The 20,433-nt window shown below is 42.7% G+C and overlaps 2 protein-coding genes across 2 annotated transcripts; both read left to right on the top strand.

The window, feature by feature from the left end:
* The first annotated feature begins 533 nt into the window (after nt 1–533).
* SS18L1 (SS18L1 subunit of BAF chromatin remodeling complex) lies at nt 534–14,687 on the top strand. The gene is made up of 11 exons (XM_005489071.4): nt 534–910; nt 3,451–3,527; nt 4,188–4,272; nt 5,131–5,275; nt 7,811–8,008; nt 8,994–9,158; nt 10,016–10,117; nt 10,523–10,615; nt 11,238–11,357; nt 12,111–12,238; nt 12,440–14,687. The coding sequence occupies exons 1-11, from the start codon at nt 842–844 to the stop codon at nt 12,464–12,466; spliced, it is 1,209 nt and encodes a 402-aa protein (XP_005489128.1). The 5' UTR covers nt 534–841; the 3' UTR covers nt 12,467–14,687.
* Nucleotides 14,688–15,471: 784 nt separating this feature from the next.
* MTG2 (mitochondrial ribosome associated GTPase 2) lies at nt 15,472–20,433 on the top strand. Its single transcript, XM_005489138.3, has 6 exons — nt 15,472–15,713; nt 16,793–16,940; nt 17,543–17,658; nt 17,924–18,142; nt 18,774–18,912; nt 19,297–20,433. The coding sequence occupies exons 1-6, from the start codon at nt 15,528–15,530 to the stop codon at nt 19,689–19,691; spliced, it is 1,203 nt and encodes a 400-aa protein (XP_005489195.2). The 5' UTR covers nt 15,472–15,527; the 3' UTR covers nt 19,692–20,433.

Below are 20,433 nucleotides of genomic sequence, written 5' to 3'. Positions count from 1 at the left end.
ATCCAGAGGGGTTTGGGTGGAAGTGACCCCAAAAATCAGCCCGTGACATGGGGACACCTTCCATTATCCCGGGTTGCTCCCAGACCCTTCCATTGGACATTTCTAGGCATAAGGCAACCGCAGCTTCTCTGGGCACTCAGTGCCAGGGCCTCGCCGCTCTCGCAGGGAAGATTCTCCTAATATCTAACCCAAACCTTCTCTTTTCCAATGTGAACCCATTCCCCTTGTCCTGTCACTCCACTCTCCTATAAACAGCCTTGCCCCATCCTTGCTGTGAGTCCCCTAGAGGTACTGGAGAGCCACCATGGGGTCACCCCGAGGCCAGGCCGAACAGCCGCGATTCCCCAGCCTTCCCTCGCAGCAGAGTTGCTCCATCCCTGTCCCCATGTCGCCGCTCCCTGTCCCCCGCTGTCCGCCTGCAGCGCACTTGGCGTAGCGGCCCCGCGCCGCTCCCCGCGCTGGCGCACTTGACGTACGCAGTTAGCGTACGCAGTTGGCGCAGCGGGCGGCGCGGCCGAGGCGGCGGGAGCCGGGCGGCCGGGACCGCACCATGTGCGGGCGGCGGGGAGGCGGCGGCGCCTCTGATCCCGTTCCCTCCCCGAACCGGCGCCGCCGCTGCCGTCCCGCCGCCGCGGGGGCTCGGGGGGGCGCGGCGGGGGCGGTGCCCGGCGGCGCGGGGCGCGGCGCCCGCGGGTGTTCGCGGGGCGCAGATCGTACCATCTGCGGGCGCCCCCCTGGCCGTGCACTGCGGAGAATCCTCGCACGGCAATAGCAGCCAGATAATAACAATATTATTAGAGCCTGGAACCGATATATTATAGACACATAAAAATCCCCCACCATGTCGGTTGCCTTTGCTTCTGCTCGCCCAAGAGGCAAAGGGGAGGTCACCCAGCAAACTATCCAGAAGGTAAAAGAGCATGCTTTTATACAGACAATTTTAGACATTTATTCTGCCCATGCTCCTGCAGCTGGAGGCTGATTTCTAGGGCGATCAGGAAAACTCGTGAATTTGCGAGGGCTGCAGAGATGGACAGCTGGAGAGAGAGAGGTGGGGGAAGGAGGAGGAGGAGGAGGAGGTGGAACAAAGCAAAGGTGTTCAGATCGCTGCAAAGAGAGCGAGAGAAGGACGTAGGGAATAAAATCGGGATGGCACGTTATCCCTGCTGCTCGCCAAGGGGAAACGCTGCCAAGCATACATTGGGAAACGGCAATAAAATCTGCGAATATGCGATTAATTTATGATGGTATGTCAGCTTCTGGCCCCCAAAGAATCCAACCTCAAAAAATAAATTGAAATAAAATACTGAATTTGCAAGGGTTTTCTTTTGTATCTGGATGCAGAATTTTAATCTCTCAGAAGATAGAGGGAGCACCAGCCACTGGTATTTTTCATAAACTATTATTATTGTGATGTGTTTATTGATGTTTAATGACAAACAAAGGTTTTGAAAGATTTCCTCTGGAGTGGAGATGCCCACATGGGTCTCATGTGGAGGCCAGCTCAGAGAAGTTATTGTTTGCGATTTCCCAGGACTGGCAGCACAAGCAGACCCTGCCACGCTTCTGCTGCAGAAGGTGACGGTCAGGAGCAGCCAGGCTGGAAGTGTCAATACGGAATGTGATGTTTTGCTGTCACTGCTGCTTGTCAGGTGCATTTTGCTGTCATTTTGGCCGCTCAGGTGTGGTGGCAGCCAGGTGTGAGCTCCGTGAGGTCCCTTTGCTGACAGTGACCAGGGCAGAGGTGCCACTGCCAGCACAGCAATGACCCTGTCACCAGGGCTGGGCAGCCCAGCCGTGCTCTGCTGCCACTTTGGGACTTGCAGGGGACAAAAACCCCCTCGGTGGCAGCAGAGCAGAGCTGAGGGCAGGACAGACTGCCGCCAGAGAGCCCAGAGAGATGACTTGCATCTCAGGAGGCTGTTTGGAAACATCCCATCTTGTGGAGCTCTCGCAGCACGTGGTGTTGTGAACCAGTTGTTGGAAATACTGAAATATTTCGGACTCGGTGAATAAGTTTTCCTCTAACCTCCAAATCAGTTGGAATGATTTCATAATTGAGTTGTTTGTAATTAAACCCACACCCACAGACAAAGGGCAGATAAAGTGTCTTCTGTTCGATTTTCAAGCCCTTTCCTTTTCGCATATTCATAAACTTCATGGAAGCTTCAAAATGTTCTTTCTTTTAAAATAGTGAGTGGAACCATTTCCCATCTCAGGTGCATTTGCTGACAGGTGTCTTTGGGACCATCCATCAGTGTTGGGCTGCTGGCAGTGATCTTCTCTCTGACAAACAGCAATGCTGAGGAGGAGACTTGCAGGCACAGGATGGGATTTGTAGTCAAGAATGGAAATGGAGCAGAGAGAGCAGGAGACAAGCTAAACTCCAAAAGTCCTCATTAAAGTGAGCTTTTGAGAACACATCCAAATTTCAATGAAAAATATTTTTCTTATTTGCATTCATATTACATAAGCAGCTTATTTTTATTTATTAACTCAATTTTAATAGCCTTTCAAAGCTGTTCTTATCCCAGTATCAAATATTCCTAAAATAGATTTCACATGGAGGAAGTCAGAACAATAGAATAGTGCTGGTGCTCCTCTAAAAGAGTTCATCAAAGAGCATTTCCAGGGCAGTGAAATTCAGTTCTGAGGCAGAAATGGTTCTTTCCTCAAGAGCTCTCCTGCCCTGATGACACAGTGGTTCAAAAGCTCAATCTTGCAAGCACTGGATAGCAGTGGTACCTACAAGCTCTGTTATGCCAGAGGCAAATCTAAATTTCTACATGCTGGTGTCATTTTTTTTATTCATTCACCTGGAGAAAGTGTGCTGCATTCACAAGAAATCTGGGGGAAGGAGGCAAACTAATGTATCTGAAATTTCAGAACAAATCAAAGGGTATTTTAAGCTTTTAATCATATTATGAGCTCATTAAATAAAAGGACATATTGGGATATAATTCTCTTAAACATGGTTTCAGTAGCTGCAGTGATGCAAATTTTGTACTTCATCAGGTCCAGCTGTCAGCATGCTCTAGTCCTGTGCAGGAAAAGGAGTAAGTTTAATTGTTTGAAAGTTTGTTTCCTACTTAAAAGTAGGTATGTTAGTATTACCTGACATTTTGGAAAGAGTTGGGTGATACTTTGGGATGAGGCAGAGATAACTCACAGTGAAAGTGCTTTCCTTGTTCAGCATCAGAATTTATCTGCCATTTAAGGAACAAGCTAAGTGCATGAATTCTTCTCTATGGGTATTTCAAGCAACACTTCAAAGATGACTGTTGATAAGTGAATCAACCTTGTGGCTCAATAAAGTCACATGTAGGTAATTTACAACAGCCAAAGCAACAAAACTGCACAAAACATCCAAGAAGGGTGGAGAATCACAAATTACAGGACTTTTATACAATTCTCATAGTAACATGTTGTGGTCCTATTTCTTTTATGCAGATGCTAGATGAAAATCACCACCTAATACAATGTATTATGGATTATCAGAGCAAGGGGAAAACTGCAGAATGTACTCAGTGAGTATTACAGAGTGGGGAGTTTGTTAGAAATGTTTCCTGAGGGCTGACTCTTGCCTTTGCTCAGTGGCACAGCTGCTGGTTTGCTCTTGGAAACACTCCTGTTCCTTTCTAGGAGCTTTTCCAGTTCATGGAGAACTGTGAAGAAGCAGAAATGGTTCTGCTGGTGCTTGCTTGAGTAAACACTCCAGTTAGAGCACTCTTGAAAAAAAATCATGTTCTTCTCAGCTTGCTGGCAGGGAAAACAGGTTTTGGGCTTTGGAGTTGTGGAGTTTCATTTCTATCAGAGCCCTTGTTAGACAGAGAAGGGAGAAGTGTCTGATTGTTGGAGCAGCTGACTGGGTATCAGTGCTCAAAGATGGAGTCCCAGCTGCACAGTTCAAAGTGCTTTCAAAGGAGGGTGCATTTTGTCTCTCTCTTCCCCCAAGTTTATCCTTTTGGAGTTTATCCTTTTATAAAAGACGTGTTGAGCACATTGATCCTTGATGGAAAACATGACAGCACAGACACAGGTCATTGCTACTGCTATTTATTAGGACAGATTAAAAATGGGTTAAGGTAATTTAATTAACCATTTGTAAATAGGAAAAAAGAGAGATAGACTTGGAATTTTGTGTATTGTTAACCCTTTCCAAATGAGCTTTACTCCTTGTTCTGTAGATACCAACAAATCTTGCACAGAAACCTGGTTTACTTGGCAACAATAGCAGACTCTAACCAGAATATGCAGTCCTTGCTTCCTGCTGTAAGTACCAGTACAATTACTGTAACTAATAATTAGTTATTAGTATAACTAATGTCATAGTTATTTCCCTCAGATACATCAGCTATGCCAGAGGGAAATGTTCTTTGATTCTGTCACTGATCACTATAAATGAACTGTTTTTTTAGTATTTTTCCAGCTGAAAGTTTTGAAGTGGCCAAGTAGACCGCCAATCAAAAGTTACTTCTACTGCATTTAAATTATATTTTATGAGACATTTGTGTTAATCTCTGTCCCATAACTCAAGGGTTATGATGCAGTTGTGCAGATCTGAACAGCTCCATTTGTTCCAGATTCAATATTCTTACCTGTTCTTACTCTATTCTTTACTTGAGGGGAAAAAAATGCTGCTGATTTGCATCAAAAATCTAATTCAACACTCGGGCATCGGTTTGTCTTTACACATGTTGTTATTCTTGCCCAGTGGATTGGTTTGGGAAGTACCACACACAACACAAGCTGCAGCATAGCTTGGCAAAGGTCAATCTGTCACCACGCTCCTGTGTTGTCTTTGCTAATGCATTCCCCGCAGTGGTTGTGTTTGGAAATCCATGCGAGTGCAGGGGAACGAGCACAGGAGCCACACTCTGTGACAAACACAGTAATTTCGCTGTGCTGCTGCCTGTCAGCTGCTCCGTCACGCTCAATGTCATTCACACAGAGGAGTCAAACCGAGAAAGATTTACCCAAAAAAATCGAAGCAAACACGCATTTAACCCAGGCAGTTTTTAGTCATAGCCAGGCTAATTTAGGGGGCTGCTATTTTTCTAATTCAAAACCTAACAAAAAAAAAAAAAAAAAAAAAAAATTTGCTTTTTTTCCTCCTTGTTTGTTTCGCAGCCACCAACGCAGAACATCAACTTGGGCCCGGGTGGGATGAGTCAGAGCGCGTCCAACCAATCCCTCCACTCGCAGAGCAACCTCAGCGATGCCATCGGCAGCGGCCTGCCTCCCTCCTCCCTCATGCCGAGTCAGATCAGCAATGGTGAGCCCCGGGCCCCTTTGTGCTGCTTCGCTGTTGCCTGGCAACAAAATCATTAATGCGGAATATACTTAGAGAGCTGGGAAAGACCTCTCCTAACTCACCTTTCAGGCGTGTGGGGATTTCAGGCTCGTGCTGGAATCACCACAAAATGGCTACAGGCAGGGGGTGAGGTTGGTTTCTGCAGAGTGCTTTGTGTTTCTGCAGAGGAAATTAAAGATTTTTAAATTTTTTTTAATTGATGAAAATCACCGAGTGAAAATGAATCCAAGTTTTTAGTAAGAAAAATGATATGTTGCAGTGTTTTTGTCATGGAAGTGGTAAAATGGAATTGCTTGCATGACTAACCACACAACCAAGCCTCCAGACTGCAAAGACCTTGCAGGGTACATTTTCTCCTTACAAATCATTTGGTGTTGCACCAGTCTTTGTCCTCTACAGAAGGTTGTACTACACAGTGAAAGAATTTGCACAGGCATTTCATATAAATAAGATAATATAATTTGTTTGGTTTTGTTCATGCAACCAAGCTAATGAAAAAACAATTTTTAATATGTATATTTTATATTATGAATAATCTGTTTGTGTTGTAGATCATAGTTATTCAGTCAGTTGTTTCTGTGGGTGTCTCCCAGAGTAACAGAGAGCAAAACCAGTTTCTATAAATAGAAATATCTGATTGTAAAATCACAGACCTTGGCAGGGGAACTCAAGAGCAGACACAAGCCATGAAATTACTTCTGAGTTTTTGAAAATCCCTTTGTGGTCAAGCCTATTGTACCTTTTACACGATTGGATAAGGGACCTGCAAAGTGAACTTACTACATTTTTCAGGGCCTTTGTTTTGAAAGAATTAATACTGAGTATGAGTAATATATTAACTCAGTCAAAACATTGTGTTATTAAGAATAGAAATTTTCAGTGCTACTGTTGTTGGTTTTCTGATTTGCTCCTCAGCCTCCTCCAGATCTCTGGAGTAATTTACTGCTGATTGAAGGAACCAGACTGGAAGCCATGAGAACTGGACTCATCCACATATTTTCCCTTACAATCACAAATTAGCCAACCCTTTTTTGTTTTCTTATTTTAAAGAGGGCCAAGAATCTCTAATTTTTCCCATGCAAATAAGGGAAGGTTTACCAATACTTGCTTCACTCCACCTCTCACTCAAGGCAACTCTATCTCCATTCACACACTGTGTGGCCTTGTGTTGCACCAGATCAGCTTTACAACTTAAACAAACCAGAGCAAAACACTGAGATAATTTTCTCTAGCAGCATTTTGAGCCATCTCCACTGATTTCAGGAGAGCTGGCTCTCTTTATCTCTTGTTGAAACTGCTGCTTGCATCTCTTCATCAGAGGAAAATATCATCATTTACAGCAAATGTTCTAATTTTGATGTCTATGAAAACCATTAAGGTTAATTAATGAGGTTTGTACTAAATGAGTTAGATGTTTTTCAGAGACTGCAGATACACTTAATAACCCTGAATTAAAATATCATTATTTAAACATTGCAACATAATTCTGCCTCTTCTAAGGATTCTGCATTCTACCTAAATTAATTGAGATTGACAACAACAGGGCTGAATTTAGATAGACAACAATATGCACCATCACAGCTTGGATAGTAACAATATACAGTGAAAACAACTTCGTAAAACTCATTCATAAAACTATTTCCACCAATAAACAACAAATAAGAACCCCATTTCCCCCAATATTAACCACTCAACTGCAACAGAATTCTGAAAAATAAGCACACTGCCAGAAAAGCAGGATGATACAAATCCAGGATGTATCTGGAGCAGTCTGATGATTACATCCTGATGTTGGAAAGGGAGGAACAACTGGGATTGTAATGGTGAATTGGAAAATTTATCTTCCTCTTCCTGAGGTACTTTTAGTCAAACTTCAGGAAAGGGAGAGATAGGCTGGTTCTCTGAGCAGAGAACTTCAGAAGCCCCAGCTAAGAAGGTGAGCTGGTCATAGAGGAAATATATAGTTATAGATAGTTATATATACCAGTTATATATACTAGTTATATATAGTTATATCCACTATATAGGAAAAGTGGATGCAGCAATGTGCAGAGTGTCTGTCAGGCACTGCTGTGCCTTCCCATTGTCACTGCCTGTGTGCAGGGGGAAAAGGAATCAACTGCAGGACAAGAAGAAGGAAAGGGCAAATTTCCAAAGGCTGGGATGTTCCCAGAGTCCGTGTATTTTCTGAAGAACCTGAAATTACTGGCATTTTTTAATTCTGCTGCCTGCAAGGAAGTGATTGTAGGGCATTGCTGCTGGTTTTGTTCTTCCCATCTGCAATCCTGTACAGCCTGGATTTGGCTGCCAGGAAGAGGAGGTTTGCTCTAACTGTGCAGCAGTTTTTATTTGTCTGTACATAACAGGGAGTGCTAATAATGAAGATTTTGTTTTTTTGTTTTGCCTTATCATAAGGTATTTCAGAAGAGCCTCATGCTCACTGTGCTTTACCAATAGCAGCTGAGATTTCCCTGTTGCTCTCTCTGATTTCTGCAGGTCCTAACCACGTGTCTATGCAGCAGTCAGGCCAGAACACCATGCCCACGACCTCTCTGAGCATGACAGTGAGCAGCCACGGGACTGGCCCTGGCTACAGCCACACAGTGCCTGCCTCTCAGAACGTGCCCATGCAGGGCCAGGGCTCCATCGGCAATTACGTCTCTCGAACAAACATCAACATGCAGTCCAACCCAGGTAACCCTTCTGCCTGCTCCTGCCCCACCCTGGCTTCCCTCTGACCTCACAGGGTTTGCCACACATCACTTTGTTCTGTAAATATTTCCTGTAGGCAGCTGCAAACATACCTGAGGGACAGAGAGCTTTCAGACAGCTCTGAATTTCCAGGTGTCAGGGGCCAGGGTAATTCAGAGCAGTTTCACACTTGCTTTAACTTTGGCTGACTTGCCATGGTTAGGGCTGAGCTGGGGAAAAGAGGGTCAGGTAGAGGTGCAGCAGCATTGTCTGATAGCCCTGGCAGCAAATCCCACAGCCATGGGAGGGATCTGAGCAGCACCTTGGCCCAGGCACAAAGAACCTGCCAGGGTGTAACACATTTACTGTTTGTACATTACTAGCCCATTTTGTTATTTTTAATGGTACTTCACATTGTTTGCAGAGCATTAAGAGACTAGCAGACAACTCAAAAAAAAGTTTGCTAGTTGAATCATATTGAATGGGATATCTGATGCTTTAGAATTCTTTACAGCAGCATGACATTTAGGAATCAAATAAATCCTAGTATATCAGTTTACCTAAACTCTATAATCATCAGGTGTATGAGAAGAAGGAAGTAGAAGAAATAATACATTAGAAAAGAAATGCAGCAATTAAATAGTCAGGAGGTAGACAGGAACAAACATCATTTTTTGTTTCTTCCTTTAACCCTACTGCAATAAGGTTTACATTCTTTTAAGTAAGCTAATAATAATGAAGGGCTGGGTGTATTTTTAAATATCTGCTGAAGCAAATGGCAAGAACTGGCCATGTAATAAGAGCCCTTCTGGATTCCAGTGCAGAAGAGTAAATAAATCCAGTAGGAAAACATCTCCCCCTGTGGAAAATTCACAGAATTATCAGGATGCATGTTAGCTGAAGGTTTTAGCTTGCTTCTAAAGAGACTATAGGAGAGAACTGCCCCATGTTCATCTTTGCAAAACAATCTTTTCCACGTCCATTGCAGTCTCCATGATGCACCAGCAAGCAGCAACGTCACATTACAACTCAGCACAAGGAGGGAGCCAGCACTACCAGGGACAATCCTCCATTGCCATGATGAGCCAGAGCAACCAAGGCAACAGCATGATGGGGCAGCGACCCATGGGCCCTTACAGAGCTTCACAGCAAGGTAAAACTGCAATCAGATTATTGACAGAACTCTCATTACTCTGATGACACTGAGTCTGTCACGTTTACAAACAGAGAATCCCACCCAGGAGCACAGGAAATCCTGAATGGTGAGAGTATCATGACAATGAGATGAACTTGAATCTGTTTTCAGGATTCATCTGTTTGATTATTTTGGGTGTTTAGAAAAATAATTCTGTCTAAAAGGGATCATAAATCTTTAAAGAAAATATAAACAATTTGATATACAGCTCATTCGAGGCACTGGAAATCTATTCAATTCTTTCTCATGGTGCTGGATCAGCCCTAACATGGCACAGTTAGCAAGGAACACATTTCTGGAAAGAAGATACAGTTTGCCAGCAATTAGAATGAAAAATTAGGCCAAAGAAAGGAAAACACCAGAGGATAACTACCATGCTCTAAGACATCTCTGGATAAAGTTCTAAGAGGTAATAAAGCTGCTAGACTGATTCGAAAATAAACTGAATTTTGCTAAGAAACAAATTAATGTATTAATGAAAATATATTTAATTCTGACTGTGCTCTTGAGCATGGAATCCATTCCTATGCTTTCTAATAACTCAGATTAGTAGATGAAATGCAACCCTTATTTTCAGTGTTGCTGCAGAAGTGATTGTAGGATGTGTTACTGTTTTGTGATTTCAATTTCAGCCATCTTTGTCTGAGAATACAAATTTATTCCTTTTCCTAGTGAGAAAAACATCTTTGTAACTGCTCTCAATTGTTTGCTTTTCCAGATATAAACTTTGTTTTCTTAAGAAGAAAATATTAGATAAGAGAAACGCATCCCTTAGGAGTGCACAGGCTGAGTCTGCCTTGTCTTGTGCCTTACAGGTTCCTCGCAGCAGTACATGGGTCAGGAGGAATATTACAGTGAGCAGTACAGTCATGGCCAAGGCTCATCAGAACCTATGAATCAGCAATACTATCCAGATGGTAATTCCTCTGAGCTGGGCTCACTGTGATACTGCTCAAGTGCAGAGCACCACGACTGCCACGTCCAAGGGCATGGCAAACATGCTGTGCTTCATTTCCAGTTTCAGTGCTGGAAAATGAGAATCCCAGGGGATGGGAGCCTGGTACAAAACATGCACATCAGTGCACCCTGCTGTATAAACTGCTCCAGTTTATAAAAGCCCAGTTTGGATTAGTAAACACAAGAGTTCTATCCATTGTGATTTTCCTTGCCTTGTATTCGATATTCTCCCTGTGGGGTCTGTATTTGCTCTTAGCCTCATCTTGGTGCATAAGCAGCTTCATAAAATATATTAAATATACATTCAACACCGTGTCTATGGTCCCATAAGAAGGTATCTGACAAATCCTTGTGACTCCTTGCAGGGCATGGTGATTATGCCTATCAGCAGTCATCCTACACTGAACAGAGCTACGACCGGTCGTTTGATGACTCTACACAACACTACTATGAAGGAGGTAGGAAAACACAGCAAAATCTTAACAGTAAATTCAATATATTACTGAGAAATCTGAACTCTAAATTAACTGGTACTATTAGCTGAATTATGATGAAGCAAGGTGGCATTTAGGAGAAACAATGTCTTCTGTAGAGCCTCTGTTCGTTTTGTTGTTTCAGGATACAGCAAATGGAATTTCCTTCATAGGTATTTAAAAAAAAATACCAGTAACAACTAGATAAGTGGTCTTTCTGGGATATGTGAATAAACATCATTATCTAAAAGAAAATAAAATGAGAGGGCTTCTTGAGAAAGTAGCTATTTACCCTGGCAGGCTTATCCTTGTTCCTTTTTCTTCTGAAGCCCTTCTGGGATAAAAAAATTACTTCAGGGAACAGGTTGTTTGTTTCTTTGTTTAGTGATGTGTATAAATAAGTAACTCTCCAATTCAAAAGAATTAAAGATCACTGGAGAAATAAACATCTTGCTTGGCAAAATCCAATCATCTGTTTCTAAGAAAACTATTTGTGTATGAGTTCTAGACCAAGGCTCCTTACACCTTTGTTTTCCTCATCATCCACATGTGCACTGAAATACCTGCCTCATCTCTGACCAAACAATTCCAATATTTCCCTCTCCAGGAAATTCTCAGTACAGCCAGCAGCAGGCAGGATACCAACAGGGAGCTGCACAACAGCAAACATATTCCCAGCAGCAATACCCAAATCAACAGAGTTACCCAGGACAGCAGCAAGGATATGGTAAGAGAACTTTCAGTCAAGTGTTTGCAGTGTTTCACCCTGATGCCTCCATTCCTAAACTAAAATAGGCTGTAAACTATTTCCTTGATTAACCTTGGATTAACAATGTACCAAAATTAGCCAAAGATGTAGTAAAGGGATTCTGGGCAGTAACATAAGTATAGCACTGCATTCCACCCTGAATCCCTCTCTCTTTTGATAGAAGTTAGAAAATACACATTTTCTTCATGTTGACTTTGTGTTAAACATCATCAGGAGGTCACTGCCTGGGTTCCCAGGCCTCCTACACACCTAGTCCTTCTGAACTGACATGACAAAGAACATCAGCAGTCCAGAGAATCACTCCTCTGTTGCTTGTGGTGGCACAGCCAGATTAGAGAGGAATTTAAACATGCAGTTGTTACTAAAATAAAGGCCAGGTAGTTTGCACAGAGATCATAACTGAGCTGTGCCTATACAGATTTCAAAGAGGCTTCACTTAGAAGTATTATGACATTTTTTGAGCAAAGTTTAAAATCTGAAGTTTACACTGCTGCAACTACATCATTATTAGTATTAACACCTCCTAGTGTAAACCTAGAGGGGAGGTCTGGGCAGAATTTACTCACAGTTCTTACTCACAGAGCGTACTTTGTTAGCATTCATGTTTTAGATTGTGTTAGCTCTTAAAAACTCCAGCAAATCAAGCTTGTAATGGATTTTACTGCCTGTAATGGATTTTACTGCCTGTAATGGATTTTACTGTCTTCTCAGGTCCTGCACAAGGAGCCTCTTCACAGTATTCCAGCTACCAACAGGGACAGGGGCAGCAATATGGAAGTTACAGAGCTTCCCAAACAGGCCCATCCGCTCAGCAACAGAGGCCTTATGGCTATGAGCAGGTAAATTGTCTAAATCTCTGCCCTGAAAAAGCAGATCTGGCTGTTAGCTCTGTCTATAAATCTGATAATTTGGTGCAGGTATAAGGGTGATACTTCACTAGGTCTTGTAAAATTCACAGACCAAAAGAAATTGCCTAACTTGCAGTAAGCCTCCAATATATTATCCTTCAACATTTCTATTTCTTCTTTTTTTTTTTACAGGGACAATATGGAAATTACCAGCAATAAAAGAACACAGTGCTGTGTCAGATTCCTTTCAATAGTATCTCAATCTTTTGAACTGGATGTACAGGCAGTTTTGATTAATTGTAATATGTTGGTTACCCCTTAGCACAAAGCAGCGTCTGTATGTGAACAGTGTTCATTTCATGCTGGATATGAAGCAGTGCACTACTGGTAACAAGACAATGCTTTAATGGTTTGATATTTGGTGCTGTGTATAGTACTGTATGTTGATACAACACAGAAGTTTTCCATTTTACCCTCTCTTGTCCCATTCTTGATGTTTCTGAATAGCTTTAGGATCATTAGATCACAGTTGTGCCCCGTTCTGGAAAACAGCCAGGTTGTTCTGCAGTCTGGCCCAATGCAAAGCCCATCAGTCACATCTCAGTCCAGGGAAGTTCCCTGTGGTAAGTTATTGATCTTTTTTAAATGGATGCATTGAAGATTACCTGCCAGCCTCCAAAATCCATGGCTCTTCAGTTTACTTCTACAGAACAAGGGGATGGATACATTCCTTATAAAATGTCAGTTCTATGCTGTATGACAAAAAATAGCTGCAACTTCTATAATACCTGCCTACCCACCCAAATCCTATAATTCAATAATTTGCATAAGTCCACATTTCTGTTGTGTTGGTACAGAAAGAGGATCCAAACCTATGATCATAGAAATGTTAATAAATAGAGGCACCTTTTATACGTCCATGTAAACAAAGGTATTTCTGTCATGGGAAGAAAACCAGAAGGGAGCTCTGAGACCTGCACTGTCAGCCTGCTTGACATCAATATTGCTTCATATCGTGCTTAGCTGAGAAAAACACCTGGCAGAAGTCCCACCTTGAATATCCTACTCCAAATTTTATAACTTGCATATACATTTTTGTGCCAAATTTTGCAAGCAGGTGGCTGGCATCCTTCTTTATTCTGATTCTTGTGCTGCCCTTGCTCAGATTCCCCAGCGAGCATTATAACCATAAATATTGTCAAATTTGGTGGTCTGTTGTTCTCACAGCTCATCATCACTTTTATTTTCTTATTGTAGCTTGACAGAAAAATAGTTCAGAGGTAAAAGAAAAAAAAAAGCATTTTTATTGCAGACAAGCAATTAAATTCAGCTTTAATTGTGAGACACTATTATGCATATAGAGAGAGGAGCTATTAATGGGGTCAACCACTGAAAGAATACCTATAGAGGGAGAATTTAGAGAGAAAAATTAGTGGTATGTAAAAATCAGTATGAACAATGTAAGTCTCTTCTATTCAGTTTTATATGTTCTTATAAAGTCTTGGGGGGGGGTGAAAAAAGGGCACTTTTAAAGTGCTTATATAAGTGTTAAACAAAATACTGTGTCCAGATTTCTCTGAAGCAAAAAGCTGGGGTGGCTGTGTAGCCCACAAACATTTTTTGATATGAGATTAACTGCAAATTTACAAAAGTAAATGCACTGTGTAGGATTTTCTCCTTTTCTTTGTCTGACTGGTGTTATTTATGAGATTTCAAGTACTTTATATTTTGAAAAACAAAGACCACAAGGAAAACACATCTCTCAATTCAATACTTTTTTTTTTCTTTGAAGAAAATCTTTAACTGGACAACTAGGAAGTTTACTGTTAAATGTTGTCCAAGCACTGTCCTTCCTATGTTAATAATTTCAACTACTGGTAAAATAGAAGACTTTTTTTTCAGTCAGTCCTCATTTCTCTCATCTTTCCTGCTGGTGTTTTCATACAAATAAATACTCTCAAATAGCAAGGAACAGAAAGGAAGTAAGATTGTTTCCTTTATAATAATTACTATTACACATAGCCAGAAGAATGCAATATTGCTCTTTGCCAGTTTGGGAACATGCCTTTTATGTGGTTTTTGAAAGTGCTGAAATGGTTTTGAGAGAATATGAACAACACTTAAACTGAAACAGCAACATTACATCAATCTGAAATGTCTTACATTAAGAACTTCGTGAATGTTGTGTATATAATGTATTTGAAAGAGCACTTTGAAAATAGTTTGTACATTTATTTCCTAATTTATACATGATTTTTGGTGTTAATATTTCTAATTGTTAATAACAAAACGTTTATTTAATGTGTCATCCATTTTTATGTATCAATGTGGAAACAAAGTGATGCCAGCATTTTGACTTCTTCCATGAATTGTATCATTTTCTGTTTTGTAATACAGAATGCTTGAAAATGGTTTAGTTTAAATATTATCTGAAAGTGGATTTGGTGGTACTTTCCTTGTGGCAGACGGAATGGGTAGCACAGGTTACCCTTTCCTTGGCATGCTGATGGGGAGAGCTGGCCGTGCCCCAGCACAGGAATCCCCGGGTGCTGGGCTGATCCCGGCGTGGGCAGCAAGGAGGGAGAATTCTGCTCCTCCATAAGGGCACGGAGCTGCTGGAGAGGGCCCACACTGATCAGAGATGGAGCAGCTCTGCCATGAGGAAAGGCTGAGAGAATCGCGATTGTTCACCCTGCTTAGGGGAACTTCGGGGTGCCTTCATTGCAGCCTTCCCATGCCTGAAGGGAGCTGTGAGAAAGACGGAAAGGACTATTTACAAAGGCCTGGAGTGACAAGACAAGGGGAAATGGCTTCAAGCTGGGAGAGGGCAAGGTTAGATGGGGTTTGAGGGCAGGGTTAGATGGGGTATGAGGGCAGGGTTAGATGGGGCTTGAGGGCAGGGTTAGATGGGGTTTGAGGGCAGGGTTAGAGGCGGTATGAGGAGGATGCTCGGTACTGCGAGGGGCCGGAGGGTGCCCAGAGAAGCCGTGGCTGCTCCAGCCCTGGAAGCGCTCAGGGCCAGGCTGGACGGGGCTTGGTACAAGCTGGGATAGTAGAAGGGGGAACGAGATGATCTTTAAAAGTCCCTTCCAACCAAAAGTCATTCTGGATTCTGTGCCTCGCGGGTTCTCTCAGCCCTCACGGGCCGGGGCCGGGCTGAGGCGGGGCTGAGGCCGGGCTGAGGCGGGGCTGAGGCGGGTCGGGGCTGCCGGGGCGTGGCTTCGCCGCAGCGGCTGCGCCCGGGAGGCCGGGGCGGGGCCGGGGCCGTGCCTGTCCCTCCATGGCGGTGCTGTGTGGGGCCGGGCTGGGCACCTCCCTCAGGCGCTGCGGGGCCGGGGGCAGCGGCCGCAGCCCCTGGAAGCCGCTCCTGGTGCTGCTCAGCCCGCCCGCTTTCTCCACGGGCTGTCCCCGGTGCGCCAAGGACAGGCGTTTGCGGCAGAAGAGAGCCATTTCCGAGCGGCAGCTGGTGAGTGCTGGGCTCTCCGCGGGTTCGGGGTGCCTCCCGCCGCTGGCCCTGCTGGAGTGAGGAAATGCTGGCTAAAATACAATTGACTTCCAGAATAGTGAGGAAATGAGTCTGCCCCGCGATATTCGCGGTGCTCACAGTGATCGTAGTAGCGATTCTCTTCCCCTTTGGCCTCCTTGGGCGGGAAGTATCCATAAGTCTAGAAAGTAAAATTGTTTTTAAAGCTAAAGGTCTAAAAGGGTGTTTTAGCTTTAAATCTAAAATATTGTTTTGTTTCTCACTGGTTTTTTAGTCTTGCGGTGTCGTCAGCTGCCAAACAAGCATCACTTTATGTCAGAGAAACTTCAGGGTCCTAGAACTTATTCTTCATCTTATTTTTATATTTGCACATCTCTGAAAAATCTTATTTTCTAATGAACCATAAATCACTCCCCATTAAAAGCCATAGTTTAATCTTTCGCCGTGTGGTGGTGCCAAATACTTTCTAAAGGAGGCTTTTTAGTAGTAGTATAAATTTGCTTATCAGAAGTTCAGGTGAGAGGAGGTTTTTTTTCAGTTACTTATCTTTGGTATCATAACATTAATAAGACTTTTTCTCCCTCACATACTCTTTGTCTGTTTATTTAAAGTGACCCTTAAAGGCCATTCTCATTATGGAGTCCCTTAGTAACTGAGAAAATTAGAAAGTTACCATGATCACAGTCATACTTTCTCTGTAAACAATTCCACCTGTCGATGAATGTACTTCCCTAATATTTTCCCTTGGGAATTTCAGCCTCTTTTCTGGAGATAGATGAAGTTATATCAGCATAGCATAGCCTTAGGCATTTGCTTTTTAAATAGTTCTTAAAAACACTTGAAAGATGAGATCTGATTTTCTTTATTATTGCACTCAATACCCTGCAGTTAGTTGATCTGTGAATGCCAGCAGAGTTCTGGTTCAGAGTTCTGTTTTTTTTTTACTGTTGAATGAAATTCATCATGGCTAAAAATAGCAGGTCTGGCTAATAACTAAAACTTCTTGGAAGCTGAGTCTGATAAATTGTATTTAACGGTAGCAACCCCCGTCCTTGTTGCAGACACGTTATTTCGTGGATCAGCGGAAAGTGCGCGTGGTTGGAGGACAAGGAGGAGACGGGGGCCAGTCCTTCCACAGTGAGCCCAGAAAAGTGTTTGGAGGTCCTGATGGTGGGAATGGAGGTGATGGGGGCCATGTCATTTTTAAAGGTAAACCTCACTGAATCTGTTCTGTTTTGTGTTGTTGTCTTCTTGTTGAACACCCCACCCCAGCAAAAACAGCGCTGCACGGATGGTAAATGGCAAAAAGGTTAAAATGGTTATTTCTCTATGAGATGTCTTCGCTTTTGAAGTTTTGTCCTGAGCTGTGATAAGGAGGACATAAATGACACTGAGAGCCTTAGAAAGAATTTTGAAAATTGAGGTATTTTGCAGATACTTTAGTGAGTGTTGCCTTACTGTGTTAAGATCTGATTAAATTTTCCTCTTAAGATGAATAAAGCTGCTTCTGCTACCACTCTGCTGTAAAATCTAATCTAGCCAATTAATTTTGGTTTGGGATGACCACATTAATAAACCTAAGCAGCTAAGTACAGACAGTTAAACTTCATCACGACTTAGATTGATGTTAGTCTTCCCTGATATGTTATTGTTGAGACAGTAAATAAAAAATAGGGACACTGAATAGTAAATAGGATGTGCACTCATGCAATATTCAAAAAGGGAAAGAACAGTCATGAATTGTCTTTTCTGTAAAAAGTGCCTGTTTTACTAAAGCAATGTGTTCAAAATGTGTGTATTTTGCTTTTCAGCTGACCAGCAGATGAAATCTCTTGCTTCAGTGTTCCGCTTCTATCAGGGCTTTCACGGAGAGAGAGGAGGAAGCAAAAACTGCTATGGAGCTAATGGTGCACACATGTATGTTAAAGTAAGTGCTGTGTGGTAGCTTGGTACATGGCTGGTTTTCAGTCTGGAGAACCTTACTGTGTGCAAATCTCCTGTGTGATGGAGGGTGAATGTCTGATGGTGCTGTTTGAGTTCAGAAAGTGAGTTTCATTAAAAACAATTCTCTTTCTGGGCTCCTCACCATGAGAATATGCAGGAGTGATTTTCAGCAAATCTGAAATCAGCTGCTGGAGGATCTGCTGCAGGCTTTGAGCTTCAGTGTAATGCTTGCACCTCTTCCCTTTGAGGTCCCTGTTGGTACTTTGGTGAAGGAGGATGGTGAAGTTGTGGCTGACCTCACCCAGCATGGAGAGGAGTACATTGCAGCTCACGGAGGAGCTGGAGGGAGAGGGAATCGCTTCTTTCTGTCCAACGAAAACCGCGCTCCGAAATTATTCACTCCAGGAGAGCCAGGTCAGGAGAGGGTCCTTCATCTGGAGCTCAGGACAACAGCTCATGCAGGGCTGGTGAGTTTCTGTTGGTTCAGCTTCCACTTGAGTGACTGAAGAAATAATGTGAGAGAACATTTTCTTGGCCCCTGGCTTGCTTGTTTGGAGACACAGCTCAATGGTTTCTTGCTGTTACTTGGTAGAAGGGTGTCCAAAGTCATTCACAGAGCTGTCACTCTCATGCTACTTGGTGTTGTCCTACTTCTGCTAAAATCCATACCACACATAGAGAAACAAGATTCATCAGTGGTTGCTGATGATGTACAGCAGCTTTGTCTGCTGGTTCTGCAGATGAACACTACAGTATAGAGAATTCTTTTAAATTGGTATATTTTCTTGGTTTGGAATTTTTTCTCCTAAATTATAAAATTCAAATAATCTGTTTCTTCCTTGTATTTCTCTTTTTGCAGATCTTAAACATTTGACTTTGTTAGTGACAGGTTTATCATCCTCTGAAATGAAAAATGCTCAACTTTGAGCTTAAGCTATTTTTGTATTTGAGTATGGAAATATTCTAACACCAGCTGGCAAACCTGTGAAAGTTATGCTTTGCTGCAAAATGTTCTTGATGTAGTCCAACAACTGCAGAATAACTGTCTGGTCTAGTGGAATTTTGCAGATTTGAGAAATTTGTGTGTTTGTATTCCAGGTGGGCTTTCCCAATGCTGGCAAATCCTCACTTTTGAGAGCCATCTCCCGGGCAAAGCCAGCTGTGGCTGCCTACCCATTCACAACCCTAAACCCCCACGTTGGCATTGTCCACTATCAAGACTATGAACAAGTGGCAGGTAAGAGTTTGAAGTGTGTTTTGTGTACCTTGATAGCAATTTGTGTCACCTTTGTAAATGGTTTAAAATGCTGCAGAAATAGATTCAGGAGTTCTGTGGTGTTCTTGCTAGTTCTAAAGAACTTCAAAGAAAACTCTGCTGAAAGCCCATTTAACTTTCACTTGTAGGTACCTTTAGTGCCAAAATGTCAGTCTGTATTTTGTGTGCAATGGAATAATCTAAATTGAGGTGTTTTAAAATACAACTTAGCGTGAGTTGTGCTTTAATATTGAGGCACTGAGATATAATTCTAAAAGTACTGTCACTGGCCAGTAAAAGACTGGGGGGGGATTTTGAGGGTTTTTTATTGGCTCTGCTGGATTCACTGTGAAATTTCCCTTGCAGTTGCTGACATTCCTGGCCTAATCAGAGGTGCTCACCAGAACCGTGGGCTGGGCATGGCCTTCCTGAAGCACATCGAGCGCTGCCGCTTCCTCCTGTTCGTGCTGGACCTCTCTGTGCCCCAGCCCTGGAGCCAGCTGCACGACTTGAAATATGAACTGGAAGCCTATGAAAAAGGCTTGTCTGAGAGGCCTTGTGTTGTGGTTGGGAATAAGGTTGACCTTGCTCAGTCCAGGATCAATCTGGCGCTCCTCAGGGAGCAGGTGGCTGAGAGGGTCATTGCAGTGTCTGCTCTGACAGGAGAGAACTTGGAGGAGCTGCTGTTGCATCTGAGAGAACTCTATGACACTTATGTGAAGACAGAACACTCACAAGGACAAAGCCCAGTCAAGTGGTAGAAGCCACAAGTGTTGTGAACTGTGCTGGAAGGAGAACAAAGTTAAAATAGCAATTTGATTTGAGTGCCTCTCTGTGACTGCGGCTTCCTGTGGGTTGTTTTTGTTGTTAATATGGAAGGGCACAGCATGGGCATTTGTTCTGAACTGCTGCTTTGGAAAGATTGTTTTGTTTGTTTGTTCACCTTTGAGATGTCTCTGGAGTTTTACAACAAAGCTTGAAAATTGTAATCATGGTGGGTGTTGAACTGGAAGCCTGGCTCTTGGTTGGCATACCATGGAATGAAGAGATTGCTGTCTAATAAAAATTACTGAAATTCAGCATCTGCAGGAGATGTTGGCTTATTTTACGAAGTGTGCTGAAGTCTCAATTTTCACAAATCAAAGTTCTAAAATAAAATCAGGTGGCCCCATGTTTGTCTCTTTTTATATTATGGCAAATTTCTTAAAGCTTTTCTCCTGTTGTGGTTGGGTGTGGATTTTTCTCCTCAGAGGGAGGCACAGCTCAATAATTTTAGGGAGGAGGAGCATGGAAGAACTGCAATTAATGACTGAAATTATTTTCTCATTAATATAAATAATTTACTGTATTTAAATTCTGGCAGCAGCTAAGTAGCTGAATAAACTGGCCAGGAACCAACCAGTTGAGACTCACATCTGAGTTCCCCCATTTAGGAATCTCAAGCAGTGTTCTGAGAAATCCTAGGATTAGATACATCAAATAAAATAAATGTTTAGTTCTTTG

This window comes from Zonotrichia albicollis, chromosome 17 (assembly GCF_047830755.1).
Source record: "Zonotrichia albicollis isolate bZonAlb1 chromosome 17, bZonAlb1.hap1, whole genome shotgun sequence".
NCBI lineage: Eukaryota > Metazoa > Chordata > Aves > Passeriformes > Passerellidae > Zonotrichia > Zonotrichia albicollis.
This window is presented reverse-complemented; position numbering and strand designations above follow the sequence as displayed.

Coding starts and splice junctions, on each gene's coding strand:
- SS18L1 (XM_005489071.4), top strand. CDS start 842: ATGTCGGTTGCCTTTGCTTCTGCTCGCCCAAGAGGCAAAGGGGAGGTC. Junction 4,273..5,130: donor TGCAGTCCTTGCTTCCTGCT/GTAAGTACCAGT, acceptor TTTGTTTCGCAG/CCACCAACGCAGAACATCAA. Junction 12,239..12,439: donor GGCCTTATGGCTATGAGCAG/GTAAATTGTCTA, acceptor TTTTTTTTACAG/GGACAATATGGAAATTACCA.
- MTG2 (XM_005489138.3), top strand. CDS start 15,528: ATGGCGGTGCTGTGTGGGGCCGGGCTGGGCACCTCCCTCAGGCGCTGC. Junction 15,714..16,792: donor CCATTTCCGAGCGGCAGCTG/GTGAGTGCTGGG, acceptor TCCTTGTTGCAG/ACACGTTATTTCGTGGATCA. Junction 16,941..17,542: donor GGGCCATGTCATTTTTAAAG/GTAAACCTCACT, acceptor TTTGCTTTTCAG/CTGACCAGCAGATGAAATCT.